The following is a 24,785-nucleotide window of genomic DNA, read 5'->3' on the forward strand; positions in this document are numbered from 1 at the left end:
AATATTAGTTCCTGTAGCATTTTGGGAGGACAATTTAATCTTATTTTTCTAGAAATTCTAGACTGTCAGTGTAAGTTTCAGATGCCTTTAAAAAACAAATGAGACACAAAACAATACTAGTTATTTCTAGCAAAAGTTATAGGTTCTAATTCTGATTCAACAATGCTCCTGTTTCTCATCAACTTCTACTAGATATGTTCTAAGCCTGTTGGTTTTCTCTTTAACTGCTTGCCCTTTAAGGACACTTTGATATAAATACCTGGCATATTGTTATTATAGCAACAAAAGGGGTTTTAGGGAGTCATCAGAAGAAAGAGGTGCATAACGGCACCTGAGGCTATTTGAGAGCTGCAGCTAATACCATGGCTACAAAAACATGCCCTGGCCAGCTGAGAGTATAATGGTTTGGATTGCTGGAAACACTGCGATCTGCAAGCAAAATGTTCGGTCACCGTAGTGGAGAAGGCACAGGTTGCTGAAATGGCACTTGTGCTTGTAAGCTACAGTACAGTGTTGCTAAATGCAAGAGATGTTGGACAAAGTGGTTCTCGGAAGAAGAAGGAAAAAAGAATACAACACAGATTAGAGTGACCTCAGGGGAATTTAAGTTCGCTTTACTTGGCAATCTTATAAAATGTGAAGAAATTATGTGGCAGTTTCCACTACTAGTGGAGTGTATTGCACTTAATATTTTTCAAAGCTGTCCTCCTGCTTTTGCTGAGAAACAAGAATTTATGCTAATGAAGAGTACTTGTCTGTTCGGTCTTGTTTCCCCCTCTAGCTTCATCTTACATGATTTCTTTTTCAACTAAAGATAATTCAAAGTTCACACAGCTCTTTTCTGAGAATCATTATGGAAAAAATGTGACAAAACAAAATGTTGAGTTTGTTTTATCATTCCAAACAAACCACTTCCACAATCTCAGTGACACTAAAATATTAGAATAAAATGAAATGGAGTGCAAGGAAGCACAAGGGATATACACATGAAAAGTCAACAGAAAAGAAGCTTGAAAAAATTTATTTAAGGCTATCATTTAATATCCTTAAAGCTTAGCCTTTTTATAACAAAGGTTTTAAGAGGGATATTCACTTCTCAGGCATTTGTAACTGCCAGCCCCTTACAAATAACACATATAACTGGTGATTGAATCCTTTGTGTGTAGAAGTCAACTTTTTAGAAAAATAATTTTATCATTAAATATAAATGGAGTTACTTCAGTCCTAATAAATGGAAAATATGAAGATATGGAACTTTCATAGTCTTAAAGCTGTTAAGATAACCATCCCTTAGACAGTAGGTTTTCTGTATATAAACCTTTGGCAACACTAAACTATAGTACAGTTATTTCCTGGCATGCAAGGTGACATAGCTTTTTTACACCCAATGTAAATGACAGAATACAGATTTCAGAATCTCTTAATAACTGGCAGTTGATGCAATGAAGATCTTCATTTATCCCGTTTTTATTCTGCATTTTTACTGGTATTCTTCCAAAAGGTCCCTGGAAAAAAAAAGCAGCAGCAATTAGGACATATTCTAAATCTCCCAAGATTTATGAAATATGTGTGGAACATATTTCTTCTGTTTAAGAGTTAGCAGATGTTAGTTCCACAGACCCCTCAATGCATCTCTCTGGTAACAAATTGAAAACAATTATTCCTAAAGGAAAAGCTTTTTAATAGTTTCTAATAGATTATTTTCCTAAATTGTTTGTTTCAGTGCTGAACTGCAAACAAACACAAAAATATTAAAATGTTTATAAAAACTGTATTTTAACTATAGCTTCTAAATTTTTTGAGACAATATTGGTTGTTTGAAATTTCCAAGATCAACGAGTCATTTTGGGTGCTTCAGTAGTCAAAAGACTAAAACTAATTAAGTTTTATAGAGTGGACATTCAACATTTAAAAAAATCTGACCACTGACATTTGCCTTGAGTTGGCATTTTATTATTTTTTAAATGCTTTGTTAATGTTAACAAGTAAGTCCTAAATATTAACCTGTTCACAGGGCTTAGACAGAAAATCTTGCTTTTCCAACAGCATTTGACTGTATCCAGGCAAACTAAAGCAAGGTTCTTAAACAGTTAGCTATCAGGAACTCAGATTATAGTACCCTATTACCTAAGGACAAGCCACAATTTAAAGCAGTGTTTTATATCATGGTCTTCAAAAAATAATCAATTTGGTATAATTTTACCAAGAAATATTTCTGAGTTTATAATGCCCCTACAAAGGAGAATTTTGTTTTTCAGTAATTCAATATGACATCACTTCTGGTAACATTCGGTAGTGAAACCCCCATCAAGTTAAAAAAGGAAACTATTAAATAGGTTCACCACTGATGCAAAATACAAATTATTTTGGAATGGGTTCTCTTTAGTGTCTTATCCTTGTTCAGCACTGTCTGTAAAGTTTGTAACACAGTTACAGATATGGCAATAGTTAAGAGAAATATTAGCAATATTTTCCCTGTGTGTGACAAATACATTTAAACCCCTAGTATATTAAGAATAACACAATCAAAATTTAGGCACCTTTGGGTAACTTTGGTGTTAATCAGCCATTTTAGGAACTCTTTGGCAGCCATGTCGTCAAGGACTTTGTTGATATCACTCGTGAAAGTGCCATCTGCATGTCTTCGGCCCATTTCTTCGGCCACAAGAGCTTTTTCTGGGAAACTTCAAAGGGAAGAAATTATCAATCAATTTGCAGATCAAAATAAACAAACCATTTAAAAGGGGCTCATTACAGGATTCTAATACACTGCACGTTTCCTGTGATTTTAAGGAGTTGAGGGTTGAGCCTGATGCTACGGCTCAGTACAGCACAATGTGTATCAGAACATCTTTTGAGGCGTTATTTTAACAACAGAATAAAGCATGGAAGTCTCCCTTCACCAGATGAGAACCGTTCCTTCAGGTGAGTCTAAATTCCTGTCTAGCATTTTTTGAAAAAGCCCTATGTGCAAAACCATATCTCAGTCTGCAGTGTCTATGCCAAGTAGATTAGGCATCAATAAAACACACAGTACATTTACTAAGAATCATTATTTAAGAAATATCACTACTAAAACATTATAGTTAAATTTTCGTACATTTTTTTCCTGTTTTAATTGGACTTAAGTCCTGGTTATATACTTACAATTATATTGCATAAGTATTTGGATATTAAGAGCAGCAACTTTTTGGGGGGTTAAAATAACTCAATTACAACACCTGTATAAAATCTATGCGCTTGTTTGCTTTATAATATATATTTGGAATCAGATCCTGATTCTTGCTCTATCATTTTTTGACTGCTGGAAAACTATTACGCTAAGGGCCTCATTTAGAAAACTTTCCTTTCTTATTCCATCCTGTCAAATATAGGAAGATTTTAATGGGTTCCATTACAGTGGACTGGTGCTGAACCACACTGTGCTCTGGGACCAATGGCAGGCAGACTAGTTCTTTTCATGCAATAATTTCAGGGAAGGTTATATACAAGTTTGACCGCAAATAATACTAATTATTGGGAAGCAGAATGGTGGTGTATGTTCAGTTGTCCATCTAGGTTTCTAATCTAAGTTCATCACAGCTAGGTTGTAATCTCTCTCTCTTACAAGTACTGAAATAGCCTATTTCTGCTCATGAAAATAAAACATGACAGAAAAACAAGTGCAAGTCTGAACATCACTATGAAATGGCACCAGCCCTTCCCTTCCCTAGATAGCTGACCTCATTTATTTAACTCTGGTTTTTGAGGAAATCATCGTTATTTACAAAAATTACTTTTACCTATTTAGTCTTCCTTGACTACAACACACAATCTTGAATTACATATTATATTTTATTGTTATTTATTATTTTTATATAGCGCGAGAGACTTACATAGTACTTTACAGCTGGTAGAATATCTAATCAGAGGGTGAAATGGAATCCCTGCCCCGAAGAGCTTACAGTCAAAAGGCACAAATAAGTACGGAACAGTTAAAAGGTGGGGAGTGGCATGTGCATGGTGTCGCTCCTAACCACGCAGAGTTAGAAATGTGATGAGATAGAACATGCCTGCAGGAGACTGAAGGTAAGGCCATTCTAAGTGTAAGACTATCTTGAAAAAAGATGTAAAGGCATGAGTGAGTAGATGAAGCGAATAGGCTTGAGAAATCTGCAATGACTATGTGGAGAACAAGATATTAATGAAAGAAATCAGAGGCATAGGTGGGTAAAAATTGTGGAGCACCGTGTCCAGAAAGCCAGGAACCATAGCAAAAGAAGTAGAGGTGTCTTAAAGAGGAAAATAAGTCATAGATGTAGTAAATTATAGTTATTTTGGCAGCAGCAACTTGGGGAGACTTTATGGAGCATGGGAAGAGGAAAAGAAGTCATCAGTTACTGCTGGGAATGATCACCAGCACATGGAGTACAGCTGATGACATTGGTAAAAACTTAATCACGGAAATAATGCAGAGGAAAAGATTGACTGCAAAAGGGAGAAAAAGAGAAAGTAATTTAAGATGACACTGACTTGAATCATCTCAATGAGAGTTAAGGAGATTGTAAGCAATGTTATGTGGAGGGGGAAAGGTGGTAGTTAGAGGAAGGTCTGGTTTAGATTTAGATATGTTGACCATAACTATAACTTGACCTTTCAGAGTGTAACAGCATACTGAACAGGTTTGTATTAATCTGTATTTGAAGTTAATAATTTCAAGTGGTAGTTTAACACCCATGGAATCTCTTCTATTCCAAAAGAAAAAAACATGAAATACAGCAAGAATGATCAAAACCGCATCAAGGTTTCATCAGACTGATTTCTAACTCCGAAAGCAAGGCAAAATTTAATAATAGGAATGGATGGATTCTTACTCTCTTCTTCCTCGTCCATTCACTAACCAAGCAATGAACTCTTTGGCAGCTTGACCTTCCAAATAAGAGGTGATATCACTGGTGTAGGTACCTTCAGCATGTCTCTCGAATTCAGCATGACGCTTGGAGATCGCATTGCTAAAAGAAGAGCAATATTCTAGGAGCAGACTGCACAAGGACTTAACTTTTTTTTTAACCTTTATTGATTCATGTTTCCCACCCACCAGACTACCATTTCCTTTTAGGGAGAGGGTTTTTTTCCTCTTCTCAAATGACTCTTGATTTTTTTTTCCTTGACATTTTCCAGTTCTGAAGGCATTGTCTGTACTATGCAATACAGTTTTGTGCAGAGATGCCTGAACTAGTTTTGAACAAATCAAATCAGGTGCTGAAAGCCAATATAGCTGCATTAGAATGGTCTTCTGCTAGATTAATTGGCTATGATCAACAAACTGTATTGTATTCTACAGACATAAATTTTGTTACCTTTTGTGTTAACCTAAAAATTTCCATTAAGCCACTCCTCCTACCTTCATCTTCATTATTTCTTAGCCAAACTATTCAGACTGAATTCCTTTCAAATTTACATTTTGAATTGTTTTGTGAACACCCTTTTAATCATCATTCTGACCAAGTGATAATCTTGGAACAATTTCAAGCCTGATCATCTCCAGCTTAATAGAGAAAGACAATTGCCTTCTCCCTTCTTACACCTCATTGTGCTTCTTTCTCTGATATAGCACAAAATTATGTCACACTGGCCCTTAGGAAGGCAAGCTGCACTGATAAGTAGACATATTATGGAATATTTTCCACAAATAAGTTACCTAGCATTTCTATTTCAGAATTTGCTAATTTCCACCCAATTTTCAGGGTCTCTAGCTCTTTCTAGTATTTTTTATCTTCTTGGGATTTCACCATTCCTCCTAATTTAGTACCATCTGCACTTTCCATCAGCATGCTAACTAGAGTTGTTTGGAACATTTTTAATGAAACATTAATTTTGTTGAGATATGCTGTTTCACTGAAGCTGTAACATTATTACAGATTTGTTACTGATATTGACAGTGTTTTGATCGGAAGGAACTTTGTGGTCTGGGCTATCCTCTTTGGAATTTCTGACAAAAGGAAGAATGAATATAGGTGGTTCAGTCTGTTTTGCAAAAACACTTACTGGGGTTTTGTTTTATTTGTTTCAAATTTCCAACTCCCCCAACCCTCCCCCAAAAACATTGTCAAGAAAAAAAATCCGGCTTCCAGCAGGTCTTGTGTTCTCCTTTCCTGTAATGAGCGGTTTGTGTAACATGGGGCTGAGTGCTTAGGGCTGAGCATTGTATCATGTTCTATCAGCTCTCTGCAAATTGGTGCCTGGCCATTTTGCTCTCATTAGTCTTCTCACTGGTTTTCGTTTCCTCAACATAATGGTGTTTTTTTGCTTCAGCCTTTTTCTATACCAAGTTTTTCTTTTTATCTTATTCTCTACTCTCCTTTATTACTTGAAATGTCCTTTCCTGAAATCTATTCTTATCCTGTTGCATTCCTTGAAGCCATTGCACATAGCTATCGAACACAGGTGCGGGAATAAATAACATAGACATTTCCTCTTTCCTTGTAAAAAGCAGGTGCAAGATGATTTCTTTTGATAGGTATTTCTCGGATTATGGTAACATTGTAAAGAATACTAGATGTTTTCTTTCATGTTTAACAGAAAATGAGCTCAAGCTGTTTTTGAGTAACAAGTTGTGGCAACTAGAATACCTTGAGAGCTGGTCCGGGAATTTGTCACTTTCTTTGTCCTCCTGTCCTTGTTGGCTGTAGTGGAATTCCACAATCATTAGATTATTATTACCAGTATATTGCAGAGCATGCATAAACTGTTAAGATTTTATTAGTTATTATTTAAATATTATGATAAACAACCATGACTGATAGATGAATATTATAAATAATTTCAGGCTTTTGAATTTAAATTAATTCAACATCTAGAAATTGTTACTTTACACTTTAAAGACTTCCACAGGGATTTAAAAGCATTAATATCATAGATTTTTGGATTATCTGGACAGATCTTCTCTAGAACTCAGGGTATAGACTTATATGCTTTTACATTATTCTTGCTGTCAGCTTGGTAGCTTGTGTTTAATCAAAGTATATTTTCAGAAAACATGCCAACTCATGCCTTAAGAGTATACTTCTGATACTGGTAAAGTATCCAGTGGTCAAGAAAACTTAAATCTTAGCTCCCCTTTCACCAATGAAACTTCAGGAGTAGAATATCCATAGATAGGAAACTTATATTAAGGCCCAGTGGCCCAGACCTTTAAATTATATTTACATATCTTATTCCTATTGAACTTATTCATTCACTGAAACAATCTGCCCCAAAGAGGCTGAGATATTCTTTTTAGATGGCATATCAGGTAATATACTGATAGTACACTGGATTTATCCAAATCCTGTTGACTGATTTTGCATATATTCCCCATTTCTAATAACATATTAACATTCTATATAAATTTTCCTTAAGTACTTTACCTATTTGAGGATTATACACGGTCTGTGATGGGAAGCTGAAATCAAGAAACTGAATTCAGCTAGATTTTTGGCTGTTTCTGTACTGGAGATCTATAGCAATGTGACCAAAAAGCTTACCCATTTCTTTTAGTGCTCATTAACCATTGCACAAAGTCCTGAGCTCGTCTAGTGTCCAAGTACTTGCTGTAATCACTGGTGAATGTGCCTTGTGAGTGACGTTTCACTTCATTCAGCTGTCTAGATTCATCTAATGGTTCAGACTGGGAAGCTTTGAATGATCTGTGAAAAGTTTAGGACACGTTAATTGGCAATGGTTAAAGTACATTCTACAGGTGCATTGACTTTTCTTTTAAAAATATTTAAATATTTTATACTATTTTATACTTTCACAAAGTAAAAGCAAGTGATCTCTAGCTGGCTAGTAAAATGAATCAACATAACAGATTGGATACTGCACTATTACAAGTTCTTCTTGGATAACTAGGGCAGCTATAGTTTGTAGTTCCAATAACTTCTGTGCTATACTTTGCAATATTAAAAACTTTTACCAATTCTAATGGTAGATTAAGTACTGAGTAATAGTGTATAAAAAACTACCTTTAAATCATAATATGTTTTGCTTTAAACTATAGGAAAAAAAAAAGTTGAGGCCAAGTGTTTCTAGAAGTTTGATCTGAAGAATTTACCTTGATTTCTCCTCTGTATCCTGAAGAGGATTTTGCCAGCTGCCTTGAACTATCATTAAGAGGAGCCCAGCAACAAAATAAACACTTTTCATTTTCATTGCCTGTCAAAACAGAAATAAGGCAACAAAGAAAAATGCAATCATCTTTACATACGTCTGAATCAATTACATCGAGAAGAGACATCCTTAATGCTGATCTAAACTTGAAGATATTGAGACCCCATGAGAACGAGGTCCATGTCCAGTGGATGGAGACTGTAGTGCCCTGGGTAGGCATTCAAAAGGCATAGTCTCTTTTCTAGTCTTTAGGCTCTAGTCTCTATTCCAGAATGCAAGGTGAGCTGAGAGCAACTGCATCCTCACTTTCTCTTGTAATGTGAGGATGAAGGCCTGTATCTCCTTTGCTCTGTGTTCTGCTGATGGAAAGCATTGGATCTGTTTCTATAATATTGTTTTATTGCAAAACTAGGGTACTGGTGTGACTTTTATGTTTTTCTTTCCCCAGCTCATTCACTAGAGAAAAAACAAAGCAAATCTCTGTTGAGAATACTGTCTCATTAGCAGCTCCCCATTCTTTCCTGCTGACCCTCCACCCTCCTTTTTAAAGTTGTTTTTTTTTTTTTAAAATAAAGTGGGTCTCTGGACTTACATAATGACTTATTAATAGGCATGTTTCCTCAGAAAAAAACAACAATGAAACCACACACTGGTTTGTGTTCAATTCATGATGTGATATGTGAAGTTTTGCTTGTTGCACTATTGACATAATACTTTATTTCAGTTTAAGGGCTTCCATTATGGGGCTATATGGGATATACAAGATATGGGGTAGATACCAGATATTAATGGTAATAAACCAAAGCAGAAAATATTGTCTCCCAGATGCAATTCTTACTGTTACAGGTCATCTATTGGCTTCAACCATGTAACAGAAATGTGGGTACATTATTATATGTGTCTTCCTCACGTGCACTGTAATAACTTGGCCGGTCTCACTGACTTTAATGTGAGATTATTCAATGTAAACTAGAGTATTAATGTCTGTACAAATGCTTTGGTGATCTACAGCCAAGCTGTGATTCCCTTACTTGCATTAGTGACTGGATTACTCGTGCAAGTAGTACAGTTATAACTTCTAGTGAATAGTCACTAATGGGAATAAGGCATTCTCTAATTCCCTAATTATATGTGCCACAATTTTCATTATTTAATGCAGTATTATTAGTCTGTTGACACATGATCCCCTATAGGACAAACCCTGTTGAACAAAGTGCCATTCATTTTAAGCTCACAAAACCCTGTGCAAAAGGGACTGAGCCACTAATGGCTGATAGACTCAAAAGTGCTTTGCATAAAGAGGAAATGAGAGGAAATCTACTTACGAAATCAGCTAGTATATATTGTTAATTTTTAATTATTTTGGATCTCTTAAATTTATGGAATGAATGCATAGAAAAGGAAATTAATTTAAAATTTAGTTAAATACTTTTGACCTTGACAAAGAAATTGAATATGGCATTCATTCAGTGGCTGAATGCTCATTCATTGAATGATGAATTCTCATTCATTCCAACTTTAAAATCAGTATGGATCACAATATTAATCTGCTGTAAGGCAACAGAAGTTGCAATGAGTTCACATCAGCAAAATGTCACTGGAAATAATTTCATCATGTACTTGGACTGATACTTGTGCATTTGAAAGAGCCCTTTTGCCATCCATGACGCTTTCCTATGGAAGTTTATGTTACACTCTGAAAAACAAAGGGAGATAGGAAAGATGAGTGCATGAAAAGTGGTACGTGACAAAGCAACACCCAGCTAAAAAACACCCTCCCCACTAAATGTAATCTGCACTGAACTCCTCCAGTGGAGCTGGAGGAGTTATTTATTGAAATTCAATGTTTTATAAAGTAAGGCAGCTTGGAGAAAGCCAGGTTAACTTAACTTCATAACTTTCCAGGAACTTTCCAGGAAAGTTATGAAGGAATGATGTGTAGAGAAGGTGCACATTACTCTGTCTTGAGATTTAAAGTTGGCTCTGCACTGAGCAGTGCAACTGAGGGGCTCTATGAACATCTCTGAAAAAGTAAACTCCTGCATCAAAAACCTTACTGCTGTAGGACTTCTACTCTACCCCAGTAGTCTGCCCAGCTTCAGAGAAGATTTTTTTATGAAATCTGTTTCTTCCATCTATTATAAAATAACTTATAGTTGGAGATACAAAGCTTGACTGTTGGCAGGCATTTTACCTGCAGTTAAGAACAATGTATTGCTTCTGGTACTTTGAGAGGCCTAATTCTTAAGAGAATCTTAATGAATAATATAAAGATTTTACTAGAATACCTCACTGTCAGTATCAAAATATTTAAGTCGATCAAAATCTTAATAAAAACCAGGAAAATAAATTGATTAACATAAGATTTTCTGGTGGATTGTGCTGTTAAGCAATGGAGTTGATTTCCCTCTCTCCGCCAGAAGACACTGCTGGAGTTACTCATTTCTTCATCAGTGTGCATGGACACTCTTTTCTGCCTTCTGTAATGTCCTGATATATGAGATTTGATTCCTACACTTGCACTTATTCTGCTATAGTAGCCACAAATACCATAGTGGCCACGTAGTCAGTCCTATTATAACCCTAACTGTAGTATTGAACTCAGTGTTTCATTTGGAGCTGTAATTTGGTGGTGCAACACTGACATCCAATGTTTATCCCAAAGAATGCATAATTTCACGTTTCATAGGCTTCCAACAATGGAACAAAAGCTTTGCCTATTCTTTTGGAGACAACTCTGCTGTGGTCACAAAAATGGGTTGATTGTAATGTAGTGACCCCCATGCTAGCTGATATAGCTGTAAATGAGTTGATCTAGACACAAAATAAAGTCTGGCTATTGCACCATACATAACCAAATTCACCCTGCTTAATGGTATGCTAGCAGTTTGGTATACTTTTACGTAACCTGAAAAACTAAAGAAAAATATTTTACAGCTGCCTGTAGCTTTATTAAACAATCATACAGATTAGACATAAACCTTAGTCACTGAGGTAGAATGAAAGAACTAGTCTAGTCATTAATCCAGCCTCCTAATAGTAGTATCAGATGCCAATAACTATTCTCTTATACAAAACTTACAAAAAACCCTCCAAATTCAAAGCCCATTGTGGTCAGTAAACAGATTTTCAGTTATTTCAATGTATCTTGGATCTAACTTTTATGCCCCGATCCTATAGAGCTTTCCGATGTGAACAGTCCCACTGGCTACTTTATGCCTTAAGACTATGTTTAAAGTTAATTGCATGTTTAGCTTCTAAAATTTTCAGAATCAAAATCTGGGGAGATTACAAAAAAGAATGATGTATAAATGCGGTTTTTAAAAGTTAATACAATTTTCAAGTAAGAAGATCCTTATTAATTAATATTTTCAAAAGTTATTAAGCTTCTGTCAAATATATTATTTTAAAAATTTAGAATCAGCTTTATTTGTTCAACATTTAGTACTTGCTATTGGTAACCCAAACTAGCAACAGCAGTTTTTGACAAGTTAAAGAAGCTACAGTATTTAAAGAAGAAATTGTTATTTCCTTCTTGGGAATACAAACATGTTTTGTAGAGAAAAAGAGATGATCAGCAAAATAATATTGTTTAGTTTATTCCTGCTAATCAATTCATTTCCCAATCAGAAGAAAGGTTTTATTTGCTCTACATTATTTATGTCACTGGCAGATACTGCTAAAACCCTGCAATCTTACTGTCAAGGTGCAAGAAAAGTAAGGTTAATCTTACACAGAAAATTTTTGTTCCTGTGCTTATTAGAATAATGGAAATGTTTTAATTTCTTTCTGATTAGAGGTGAAAAACTTGACACATCTCAGTTTGAACCACCAGAAAGTATGTAACAAATATGTCTCTCAAATCTTGGTCAGAAACTTATTTGAATACTATTTCCTTGATCAACTTCATTTTGCTAGTTTTGCCCATATATTTTACTGCAGATGTCTTTTGTACCCTATGTGCAATAAGCTATAAGCAACTAGTTTAATTTCATTGAGTTTATAAAAAAAAAATCTTTCAAAAGTCAGATTTGTATCTATTTCCAGTTTAAAAATAGAAATGGAGTTACAGTAGTAAAAAAGGGAATATTTTTATATGAAAATGTATGAATGAATAAAATAGATTTCTATTGACATGAAGCTGTTTGCAAATAGCAGTTATTTCTAATTATAAATAAATTACTTTTTGAGGTATATGTACTTTATATCTAATTTACCTACCATGCTATAATGCCTTGTGGAAAGTTCTGTAAAATATAATGCTTCTAGTCTAAAGAAATCCGTAGTAGGATGGAAGACTAAATTAAATTTTATACAATAATCACAATAACTATTGAAAGACTTGAATTTTTACTTTTGTGCTATAAAATTTAATTTTCAGATCTTACAGTGATATGAAAATAATAGTTACTTGAGACAAACTAATCTAAAAGTAGGGCAGTGGAGTAGCAATCTGTAGGGCGATGGAGTGACAATCTGTCTTGGACAGTTTTAAATCAGTGTCTATATAAACCCACTTAATTTGTTTGCATTCTGCTAATTTAATCCCTGTTGATTCATATCTAGGCAGTATCTGTAAGGAGTGAATATTTTTAAACTCATGTTCATTAAATATCTCTAGAGAAGATACTAAAGGAGATAAAAATATAAACATCAATAATTATCTATCTCACATTTAAGTTCTTACTACAATGCATGTCTTTCATATTCTCATGGTTAATCTTCCTTCTTTCAATGCTTTTGCAGTCCAAACCGTTGATTTCCCTTTTTTTGATCATTCTTTGTTGAACTAATTCAATACATTAAAAGATTTAAATGACAATGTCATTAGCTCCAAACATCAATGAGTATAACCACAGAGGAAAACACCAATTTGCTGAAAGATCCTGCACGTCTATTGCAAACTTTGGGCAACACAATTCAGGTAATGCACTCAGCTTTCTCAAATTGTACTGGTAGTTCATATAAATCTTACCTTTTTATACTTTGAAGTGATACGTAGCAGTTGCAGAAAGAGCTGCTAGTCTCTCTTCTGGAACTATGGCAAGCCTTGAGGATCCCGAGATCTGCCTAGCTGCCTCTTTTGCACAGACTTATATATATACTGTTCAGCTCTAGTAAGCATTATGAGAGTGCATCATTGCTGACAGTTTCCTTGTTCAACTTAAAAAAAAAGTCATCATATTTGCTATTCATTTCATTTGATAATTTTACAAGCAATTTCACACATTCATTCTGCTTGCTTTATGACATCAATGCTAACATGGATTTGCAAAAGGAGTGAGGTAGCAATGTCCAAAGAAGTAAATATCAAACAGAAGGGCATTAGGATGACAAACAGTGGGCTAAAGGTGCCTGGGATCAAGGCAGCAATTTCTCCAAACTCTGACTTGCCACATTTAGTATTGGGCAAAATCCTGGTCCTGTTGACATCAATATTATCAGCTTCACTAATCAATTTTAAATGAAGGTTTATAAATTTAATACACTGTTAACAATAACCAACACAAGTTCCCCACAGCCCTTGAATGATACTTCAAGTAATCTTGTGCCAATATAACGAACATGAAGAGATGTGAAGTACTGAAGTGATGGCTACGCACTATGGCACCACTGTGTTCTATTTTACCTCAAACCAAGACAAAAGCCTAGCACAGGTAAAATTTAAAAAATATTATTTGATTACCCTTAGATGTAAAGTGCCAACTTTGTAAATTCTACTGTATGAAAATTCATACTCACTTGAGAACTGTATGCCAAACATTCCTTATAAATTGAGCTTCACACTGCAGCCTACAGATTTATGCAAGATAAGCCTTTTGCTCACGTCTCCATTCCCTACAAGGGAAAAAAAAACCAAAATCAAAACAGATTTTAGCTGTTTAACCGTGTATGTTCTATGCAACTATTGTCAAGGTCCTAAACCATTCAGTAATAGGGGCAATTTCATAGCTGTGGTGAGGCAGCATTGCCAAAGAACACTATGTTCAGCCATTTGGTGACCACAGGTAGGAGAGATTGACACAAAGTTCATCAGTGGCCCTGGCAGCTGAAAAACCTGCCCATCAGGAATATGGGTCTTTTATCCTGTCTATGAAGCAGCAAGAAATTCCGGCAGAAGTTTTCCTTTACAGACTTTTTCATACGTCATGATAATCCTTCGTAAAATGCAATAGGGCACAAAAAATGAAATATGGTTATTACATATGTAAGGTGCCAGGCACTCCAGAAGAGACATTAAATATGAAGGACTCCACCTTGAGTTTCAGCTCTGCTCAGTACAGGGAAGGGTCTGGAATCACAGTGGACATCTCACTGAACGTTAATGACAGCCTGTGCTCCAGCCTGGAGTGGCCCATGGTCTAATTTGTGGCACAAAGCACACCTATTACAGCAAACCCTCTTATTTCCCCTAACACTGCTTCATGAAGCCAGGAAAGAATCTTCCTCACTGAGGTAATTTTCTGCTGGCTGACCACAGCCAGATTGGCATAGCCCATATGATACAATTGAGGCAGTGTATAAACTTAAAAACCCTAATGTTAGAGTGGCAAACAAAATTTGATGGATTCTTCCTAGAATTCTATCCTAAATACCTTGCTGTGGTACCACAGTATGGGTTTGGGGAAACACTAAGTCTCACTACACAGTCCACATAATCAATTTTAAATAACTTTTTTTTACTGTTAGTACAATTTTTCTCTGCATTTGGATCCATCTACTGAGATTCATTTTTGTCATTTCTAGCTACAGTGCAAGTATCTACTAATGCTGCTGCTGAAAACGTAAGAGCATAGCTCTGTTCCTCTCATTATTGCCTTCTGCTTGTACCTTCAGCCGTTTCTGAGTGCCTTATTTTCCCCTTTTTTACTCTCCTTTTTAATTACTACTTCTTTCCCTCTCTTTTCCACATGTTCCCTTCCCAACATCCTCTTTCTTCCTGCTCCTAATTGTATTTTTCACATCCATTCAAAGTCATGGATTCCCAGTCATTGATTGGCATAGGATATACAAACTTGCATACATATTTATCTACCTTGGCTTTTCAGACTTTCTTGTTTGAAACTACCCGAATTACCATCTCCATATACCAACCTTTCCTAGGCAAACAACTGTGTAACATCTAAGACATGGTGCCAAAGGAGACAAAATAAGCCTGGAAGTAACCTTATACCCCAAATCTACTTATTTTCAATAGATGTCGATTTCACTGAGATACTTTGTCATCTTTATCTCAGAAATATTTTTTTCTCTACGTTCTATTTAAACACTATAAGCGTTATATAGGGGATGCAAAATCACAGTTTAAATGTAAGTCCAGCACTAAATATTAGAAGGCACTTCCTTTCCATGGAGCTGGGCAGCTTTATGGCTGCTGCAGAAGGCGGCGGGCTGTCCAGCCCTGCAGTACTCCGATAGGACAGCAGATGGTGATCAACGGGCCTTTTAGACCTTTTTTACACTAGGATGACACATACATACTTGTGGAAATGGATTGCTACAGACAATTATCGCACTGCACGTTGAGTTAAAGATACATAGCTTTCTAAACAGGCAATACAGAATGTAAGACAATATCATCTCCTCCAGGAAACAGGCAGTTCTTTTCTTTTTTGTTTGGCTCTGTTTATTTTCTTGTGTCAGATAAAGTTCCTTGTTTACAGTAGGATGATTTCAGAAAAAAATATATGAGACAGAGCAGCTCAGTGCACCTGGTTGGGCAGGTTGTTACACAGGCTATATCATCTAGCAGGTCATCTAGCATCTAGAAGGTGACTGATTATTTGTTTTTCAAGTGATACACGGACAATAAAAAGTACAGGAAAGAAATGAACTGCCAAGAACAGTGCAACCTTCGGTTGCCATAACTGAATCTATAGTAACACATATATCAAGAACACAACAAACGAGAGTTACCAAACAGAAGCAGAAAATTGTAATGAGTGTAGAAAACATGCATATGCACTCAGTTTTTTTCCTCTTGTATTGTAAAATACAATAGTTAGATGGCACCTTTTGGCAAAAGTCACGGGCAACCTCTCTCTATATTATAGTTCATACATGAGACAGCACTTCAACTGAGTCAGACTAAGAGGCAGAACCTGAAAGTGACCTGCCTTCAGGAAAGTTTCATTTTAATGTTTTTCATTATTCACTTTGAGTCATTAAAAAATCTGTGTCTCGGTTCACTGTACTTGGATTTGATCAAAGTTTCCTGCACCATCATCTCAGCACCAGGTAATGGCTGCTATTAAGGATAGGGTACTGCACTCACTGGACAAATATTCTGTGGGGAAAGTTACAAAAGAAGTAAAATGAGAAGCAGAATTCTTACCAGCTGCACACTGAACATGATGCTCTAGCAGTAACAATTCCAGTTGGCATGGCTTTTCAGAAAAATAGGACCAATGTATTTGTTATAACTGGCTAGCATACTCTGAATATCATAATTTTCTAGGATGTTTCTCTCAACTCTTTAACTGTTGGTACAAGAAAAAGAATTTAAAAAAAAATCGTAAACATTTGAACATTTTAATGAATTAGGAAGTTGCTGATATTTGAAAGTAAAAAAGTAAAAAAATCCCCAACAGATGCTTTCAAGAAAGTGAGCCCCCACATTTTTCTGCGTATTTCTTCATTACGTATTTATTGTTATTGTATTATTATATTATTATCCATTACATATCTAAAGAACATGAGAAGGAGGAGGACGTGTCTTGGGGTATGACTACAGGCCCACACCCTTTTCTTTCTTACATTGCACAAAAAGCATTCTCTCTCTCCCTAACCTTGCCAGCCATGAGCTCAGAGGCTGGGCTGCACAGCCCCTTCTATTTTCCTACCCTTGCTACGTGATAATCAGCCAAAAGAGCCCTGCGTTCCCTTTCTGGGAATTAGTGCAACATGTACAGGAAGAACATATGTGTAAACACATGCATACATAAAACATACACATCGTTACATACATACACATGGACATGTACCTGACACATGCAAATCTGTGCATATATGTACGTATAACAACTCCATGGCTGCACTTTAGAGAGCCAGAATGGCTTTCCAAAACAGAGGATTAGTTTAGGGTGTCTAAGCCTTTCCACGGCATGAAACTCCACACTCGCTGCCCTGGATGCCGATGGGTTTGCACCTCAGGGAAGAGAGCTATTGTAACTATGCTGTAGCCCACACTGTCTGCTCACATAAATTGGAATCACTCCATTTGAAGTCAATGGAGCTGCATCAATTTGCGCAAGCAGAAGAGCTGGCCAAGTATGTACTAGTTACTTTACATTCTGAGAAGACAATGTTCATAATTGAAAGTAATACCAAATGCTCTTAGCAAATACTATGAATTATTCAGATTAAATATAGAGCCTTCAAATGACTCTCTAAAATGTACTAAACAGCTGTGCCTTGTAATTGGAACTGACTGGCAAACTGGAAAGTATTGAATGTAGTCTGAATTTGACTTGATATCTGAGTAAAATGAGTGTTACACTAACCACGTTCTGGAGCCTGACTGGGTTTATACTTGGTTTTCTACTAATGCTGTTTTCTCTTCAGGTCTTTTCTTCTTTGCAGCAGCAGTAATCCTAAGTGAAGCAAAGCATGTAGCTCCATGTTCGAGGTATGAGGATTGCATGTTCATTGACACGTACAATTCACACAGCATGAATGAGGTAGATGATGAAAGTAGGTGTTGGGGAATGAATGGTCTGGAGTGGAACCAGTGGTTTTGCTGCTATTTATGTATGTTTCAGTTCCTAGAATAAAGCAGGTTTTGCTTTGCAGCTCTAGCTTTATTTTCTAAAAGCTAAAGAGGATTCATAGTGGAAACCGACTTGTAAACAACTGTATCTGTGGCTACTTATCAAGGGCCTGTCAACTTAATTCAGAACAACTACATCCATCTTCAGAGGCTTGTATACCTTGTGTGTATGACAGATATTTGAAGACCAAGTTTCATTGTCCAAAGTGGTATTTTTGGGTATATCTGAAGTGTGAGATTCTTATTCAAAAGGGAAAAGAAAGGCAGAAAGTGCTCAGCATTTTCTGAAAACTGGATCCTCTAAAACATCTGAAGGTGGGAAGCAAAACTTTGAGGATATTCATTCATCAGCTTAGAAAATCTTCTTATAAAAGCTATCATTTCGTAGTTTCATAATAAGTTGTGTCCCAGCGTTGCCTCTTATATACCATATTCTATGTCTGCAGTATATATATATACACACACACACTTTTTATTCATATATAAGGCTAATCCTTAAACATATTTTTGTTAGCTTCAGCCTGATTCCTCAGGACAAGCCCTTTCACCTTGAACTGTGTTGAAGCTCTGTAACAGAAGAACCTATACTGTAGCTAGATTAAAAAGGAATGGGGCAAATAACTGTCCAGTAAATGTTTGTGGTGATGCTTACAACATGAATTGTGACTGTAGACAGCAATGCAGAATGGAAAAAAGTTCTCTTTCTTGACAAGAAAAGGCTTGGGAGGATCTATCACTAAATATAAATATCTGAAGGGATGGTGTAAAGAAGATGGAGCCAGGCTCTTTTCAGTGGTGCCCAGTGACAGAACAAGAGGCAACAAACTGAAACACAGAAGGTTCTGTTTGAACATATGGAAACACTTTTTTACTATGAGGGTGACTGAGCACAGGCAGAGGTGGTGCAGACAGGTTGTGGAGTCTCCATCCTTTTAGATATTCAGAAGCCATCTGGACATAGTCCTGGCCTACCGGCTGTAGGTGACCCTGCTTGAACAGGGAGGTGGGACAAGATGACCTCCAAAGTTCCCCTCCCACACCAACCATTCTGTGATTCTGTGATACTGCAATGGTAGGTTTGAAGTGCTCTGTACCATTTCTAATGAATGACTGCAATGTTACTGTTATTAGCACAGGCCAGCAATTTGATGTTCTGCATGTTTTTAAGAGGGTTTTTTTGACACTCACAGCTTCCTAGGACATTTTCCCCCAGGTCATCAAAATACATGGTTGCTCAATCATAAAGCTTTCAGGTTAGACATTATTACAGCAACTCAGTGTAAATGTCACACTCTGCTGAAGACATATTCCCATTCTTTGGCAAGAACACTGTGTAAGGCAAATAAATTAACAACACAAAAAACAATGAAGCAAAACTAACAGCAGCATGATGCACTCATTTTTTTCATGTTTTATCCCCACAACGGCTTCCTACAAGCCAAGGTAAATGGTGGACACTTTGGACAATGTGTCCTCTGATTGCCTTAGGAGACAAACAAACATAAAATCAGATTAATAATGAAACAGCTAATGCATCCCTTGGGAAAGAGGTACCTTCTGTTATTCTATTTGACATTTTTTCCTGAAATGTCCCTGATTCCAAATACTTCCAGAAGCTTCTGACTACAGACCTGTGGGCAGTGTGTGAACACCACCACATTGCATCACTGTATTACTTATAGTATCCACAAAGGGCCAATTTATCTGTCCAAATGTTCAGAGCTTACAGGATTTTCAAAAGTAGAAATAAAAATAAAGGTGCAGAAATTTAAAGAGAACAATATATTGATATTTATGTGAGACTGATACCATGCTTTTTTGAAAAGTGCTTTAGGTTCCCATTGACTTATTCAGGTATCTAAAACCTTTAAGCATCTGGGATAAAAGCTTGATTTTTCTCTCTTTCACCACAATTTTGCAATGGTTTCTGTGGTGTTGTATCAATATAAGAAACTGAGAGTTAAATCTCAGTAAATTCAACTGAATTGTATTCCTTATTTGTAAAATAATCACATTACTGAGACTACTGTTGTGTGCAGCAAATGCACATAGGACCATATAATCAACATCTAATTAGCCCCACTTCATGTTATATTTGCTTAATGTTAACTTTCTTAGCGCTATAATTTTTTCCTTTAACCATTATAGCAGTTGAATTTTAATTACATTACCAACAAAAAGCTCATTAACGTCACATAATTGGCAGCATTTCCAAAAAAACCTGAACTAATTGAGTATTTTCTGAAGAGTTCCCATCAAAGTATAATTTAACCATTACAAACAGCTTGGCAACTACATTTACATAAAGATGTGTCTGAGGAATGTTCTCATGTGTGGAAAATCAGATTTGATATTGCCATTAACAAAACGAAGGAAGCTGTTACATAGCAAATCACTTCCACATTTTAATGATTTTGGCTAAACCCCATGTTTTTGTCAAGAGGGTCAAATGAAACCCCTTGCTTTTCCGCAAAGAAGCAGCAACCGATCTCTGACTGAGAGTTAGAAAGGAGCTTGTTTGTGGGAATGCTACTCCACAATCTTTTTCAGGTTGCTTTGTACTCTCACAGGTTAATAGCAAAGATGAGATACTGTGTTAGACAGACCACGATTGTTATGCAGTAGGCTAACTCAGAATTTTTTAAACACATGACCAGAAAATAATTTCATTGGCAATGGATCTCTTGCCAATTATCTTGTTCATATTCTTATATTATGACAGGACTGATTTAATTAATAATCAAAACAATACAAGTATTCCAATCATTATTAGCCTCCAGCATTTAAAAAAGACTCCCTAAAATAGTTTCACTGGAAACAAAGCAACGAAAGCCTGCATAATCCTTTGATCCTTCCCCTCCACTCTGGGATGAATGACATCGAGAATAATTTGAATGCTGAGGTGATGATCAGAGATAAAAGACAGGCTAATATGGCTCACGTATTCTGAATACAGGCAGAAAAAACACTGAGATAAAACAGCTATCATGAATGTCCTTTCATATTTAAACCTGAACACTATGAGCTTTTCAGAATCAAGGTTTTAAATAAGAGTTAAATAAAATTTGAAACAGCACTCAATATTCTCAATAATTATCCAAACGTCAGCTTTAAATATTATGTGTTCCGATCCCTGCTTGGATTCTTTCCAAGAAATTGGAAATAAATTTTGAGAAACTGGTTCTTGTTAGGATGCTAATTAGGTACTTGCACTGCTTTCTTTGTCCTTTCCTATTTTACAGTTGTAGTTAACAAATGCAAGCATATTCATCTGGCAGCGTGCCTTTGCAATGGACCACCTATCTTTGCATTGCAAGTTTAAGCAAGATGGCAATAAATGCACGTGGCATTTTACATTCTGATTTTATTTTTTCTATCAAACAGGTGTTAAATATGCCAAAACATGTATTAGCACAACATTTGCTAATATACAATATCAAAAGTGGATGTAAACATCAAGTTTAAAACTTTGAAGTTCCTGTTATCAATTCACCTGAAAACTATATAACCTGGGCACTGTTATCATTGCGTTCTCCCAGAGATGTAGCAGATGCCTTAGCGTTCTGAATAGCCTACTTATTCTGACAAAGAAAAACATTGTTTGAGGAAGTGGGTCATATGTGTGTAGAGATGTTTGCTGGAAAGGCCTGGAATTCCATGGTTCTGGTCAGTATACCACTGAAAAAGAAAAAAAAAAGCCATAAACCCCCTATGTTTTCAATGCTGCAATAGTTAAAACAAGACAATAACCTTATTTTATTACCATATAGAAGAAATTGGATGCCGCAAGAAAACAGAGGGACATGTGTCGACAGCCGGCTGAATATAAGCCAGCACTGTGCCCAGAGGGCAAAGGCGGCTAGTAGCATCTTGGCTTGTATCAGAAATAGCCAGCAGGACTAGGGAAGTGATTGTCCCCGTGTACTCAGCACTGTTGAGGCCGCACCTTGAATACTGTGTTCAGTTTTGGGCCCTTCAATACAAGAAAGACATTGAGGTGCTGGAGTGTGTTCAGAGAACGGCAACGAAGCTGGTGAAGGGTCTAGTGCACAAGTCCTGTGAGGAGTGGCTGAGGGAACGGGGGTTGTTTAGCGGGGAGAAAAAAAGGCTGAGGGGAGACCTTATAATTCTCTACAACTACCTGAAAGGAGATTGTAGCGAGGTGGGGATTGGTCTCTTTTCCCAAGTAACAGATGATAGGATGAGAGGAAATGGCCTCAAGTTGCACCACAGGAGGTTTGACTGGATATTAGGAAAAGTTTCTTCACCGAAAGGGTTGTCAAGCATTGGAACAGACTGCCCAGGGAAGTGGTTGAGTCACCATCCCTGGAAGTATTTAAGAGATGTGTAGATGTGGTGCTTAGGGATATGGTTTAGTGGTGGACTTGGCAATGCTAGGTTAACGGTTGGACTTGATGATCTTAAAGTTCTTTTCCAACCTAAACAATTCTATGATTCTATGACTTGCTAATCTTCTATTCATCATTTTTCACTATATTCATATTCTTGCTGAAAAAAAGTTCCTAAACCTTCTGTAATCTTGGAGTAAGCATTACTGCCTCAGTACTGATAAATCAGTTGTATCAAGTAATGCAAAAGAGCTTTGAGATGCCCTGTCCTGGTTTGAGCAACACAGGACTAATTTCTCTTTTAACCTTTGGGAAAACTGCACTTTTAGAAGATTCTAGTGTCTGAATTTGTGAAAATATTTACTTCATAGCCAGCTATGTTGTGTGCGTTTCAAGGTCTCAGTGTTTTTTGAGCTCAGCAGGTGCGTGGATGAGGAGCAAGACTTGGGGGCTTGATCCAAGCTGGCCAACAGGATTATTCCATACCATGAATGTCACATTCAATATAAATTAAAATGTTTGCTGTGAAGTGCTCTGTCTCCCTTGATGGTGGTGACCCAGAGAACTTCTTGCCCCAGTGCCGGACCCCTGAGGCCTTCCTTTCCTCCCAAAGCTGCAGCGCTCGCAGTGTCCCGCATTTGCTGTCACTGCTGGGACTGCACAGCTTCCTACCGATATTATTGGCTGAATATAGTCCCTGTACATTTTATATTGGTATCAGGATCAATACTGGTTCTTTAGTGTTATTAATGATAATTATCTAGTCTTATTCTATTAGATCTATTTATATTTCAACCCCTGGGTTTCCTTCTTTTTTCCCAATTCCCCTTCCAGGGTAGAGAGTGGTCATCAGGTGATAGAATAATTGTCTAAATGACAATAAACTGTTGTGGGTTTTCTCAAACCATAATATGCCATTAAGTATGAAATGCCCTTGACCTGCTGCATGGCTTTGGCAATATGGGTCACAGTCTTGCTTAGGAATACTGGACTCTAAGCAACAAGCTTTCAGCTAAAAGTTGTGGAATTCTATTCAAAACATCTTGCATTACAGCAGGGCCATGAACATTATGAATGGTGTACTGCAAATAAAATTTACATATGAATTATGCTGACTCTTGAACATAACTGACATTCCCCTCTAGCTGAACTGGAATGACTGCAACTGCATAGAGCATTCCAGATACTTGAGAAATAAACTGGGTTTGCTAAGTATCAGTGAAGGAGGCAGAAAATGTGGAATACGCAAAAGGGCCTACAAACTCTACGTACAAGTGGATCCCTGTGTGATCCCTTTTTTGGGAGTCCATGGCCCTGGGAGAGTGGACTTAGGCAGAAGGTCAGTACGTTTGATAGCAGGCAAATACTTTGGTCATTAGCCCCATGAAAAAAGGTGCAGAAGCAGAGCTTAGCATGTAACTCAGAACTACTTTTCCCCTGTTCATTCCTCATTTATATCCTCTAACCTGTTGCCTATGTGTTCCTCTCTTTGCCTGCACCTGCTGCCCCAAGGAAGTTTTGTGGAGAACTTGTTACTTGAATACCTTGTACCCTTTTTGCTTGTTTCATCTCGTGCCTGTTGCAGGCATGTCCAGTTCAACATAGAATCCATCAGAACTGGTAATGGTTTTGGGCCCCCAGAAGCCAGTTCCTCCATCTTCCTCTCTTTTACTAGCTATCAGCAACTTTCATAAGGAGGCTGGATTCTCATTCTTCTCCCTGGCTCATTTTAAAAGCCTCTAAGTTATTCTTGACAAGAGAGAAATCCTGTTAGCATCCAAAGGGCAAGAAGGAAAAAAAAAAAAGAGCAGACAAATCCTCTGAGGAAGAAATTGTGTAACAAATGCACTTGCAATTGCAAGATTTTGAAGCACGTTCAGTAGAACTGGGTTTTTAAAAACATTGCTAAATGTCAGATAAGCTTATTGATAAAGCTATAAATCACTGTTCAAAATGAAAAGTAGTCTGTTATTTACCATTGCCTGGAAATCCACCTGTGCATTAACCAGAGCTTTTGCGATTTGCGCTGAGTTCTGAAAATGAACATTATCTGAAAAAGGAAAAACAGAGATTAGCTGTTGAAACGTGTAAATACCACAAAGCATAAAGTTATAGTGCATTAAGTTGTGTCCACTAATTATCAAGTGATACAGCTGACATTACTAAGAATGAGTAAGCATCTTATAATATGTCATATGGAAATCTACCAAAGATCTAAGTACTGACCCTAATCAAAGGCATAGAAAGATGCTTAATGTTTTTCAAACAAAGTGATTCTGGCTCTGTATTTGTACTGCCATTTGCAAACCTCACCATCTGCTGTTCCATGGATGAGAAGATACTCTACGTTTTGGAAATTCTTTGCTCTTGCCATCACAGTTGAATTCTGTTGAGAGGAAAAATGAACAGTTTAGCAGCTTCAATTTAAACCACTCAGTCACAGAGCTAAAAGGCTTTCATTACCTAGTAGAACAATCAAAGAGTTGCACTGGCATGACAGCAGTGACTTCATATCAATCTGAGATTATAATAGAAGC

The 24,785-nt window shown here is 36.7% G+C and overlaps 2 protein-coding genes across 2 annotated transcripts in view; both read right to left on the reverse strand.

The window, feature by feature from the left end:
- Positions 1-1,019: 1,019 nt before the first annotated feature.
- GCG (glucagon) lies at positions 1,020-16,550 on the reverse strand. The gene is made up of 8 exons (XM_082483865.1): positions 16,466-16,550; positions 13,873-13,968; positions 8,075-8,175; positions 7,506-7,667; positions 6,612-6,665; positions 4,854-4,991; positions 2,541-2,684; positions 1,020-1,505 (listed from the first exon to the last, which is right to left on the reverse strand). Exons 3-8 carry the CDS (start codon positions 8,170-8,172, stop codon positions 1,481-1,483), a joined length of 621 nt encoding a protein of 206 aa, XP_082339991.1. The 5' UTR covers positions 8,173-8,175; positions 13,873-13,968; positions 16,466-16,550; the 3' UTR covers positions 1,020-1,480.
- A 4,637-nt stretch (positions 16,551-21,187) lies between these two features.
- Positions 21,188-24,785, reverse strand: part of FAP (fibroblast activation protein alpha) — a 40,912-nt gene continuing 37,314 nt past the window's right edge. Inside the window, exons 24-26 of the mRNA XM_082483843.1 lie at positions 24,562-24,634; positions 24,225-24,298; positions 21,188-21,577 (exon numbers count right to left, since the gene is read on the reverse strand). Of these exons, the coding sequence (XP_082339969.1) occupies positions 21,476-21,577; positions 24,225-24,298; positions 24,562-24,634 (249 nt within the window). The 3' untranslated portion in view covers positions 21,188-21,475. The remainder of the gene's footprint in view (positions 21,578-24,224; positions 24,299-24,561; positions 24,635-24,785) is intronic.

This window comes from Vanellus vanellus (assembly GCF_965231255.1).
Source record: "Vanellus vanellus genome assembly, chromosome: 5".
Classification (NCBI taxonomy): Eukaryota; Metazoa; Chordata; class Aves; order Charadriiformes; family Charadriidae; genus Vanellus; species Vanellus vanellus.

What these genes read in the sequence shown, in the direction of transcription:
- GCG (XM_082483865.1), bottom strand. Translation starts at nt 8,172, where the DNA reads ATGAAAATGAAAAGTGTTTATTTTGTTGCTGGGCTCCTCTTAATGATA. An exon ending in ATGAGCACTAAAAGAAATGG is followed by an intron (nt 6,666 to 7,505) that starts GTAAGCTTTTTG and finishes ATTCCACTACAG; the next exon opens with CCAACAAGGACAGGAGGACA. An exon ending in AATGGACGAGGAAGAAGAGA is followed by an intron (nt 2,685 to 4,853) that starts GTAAGAATCCAT and finishes TTCCCTTTGAAG; the next exon opens with TTTCCCAGAAAAAGCTCTTG.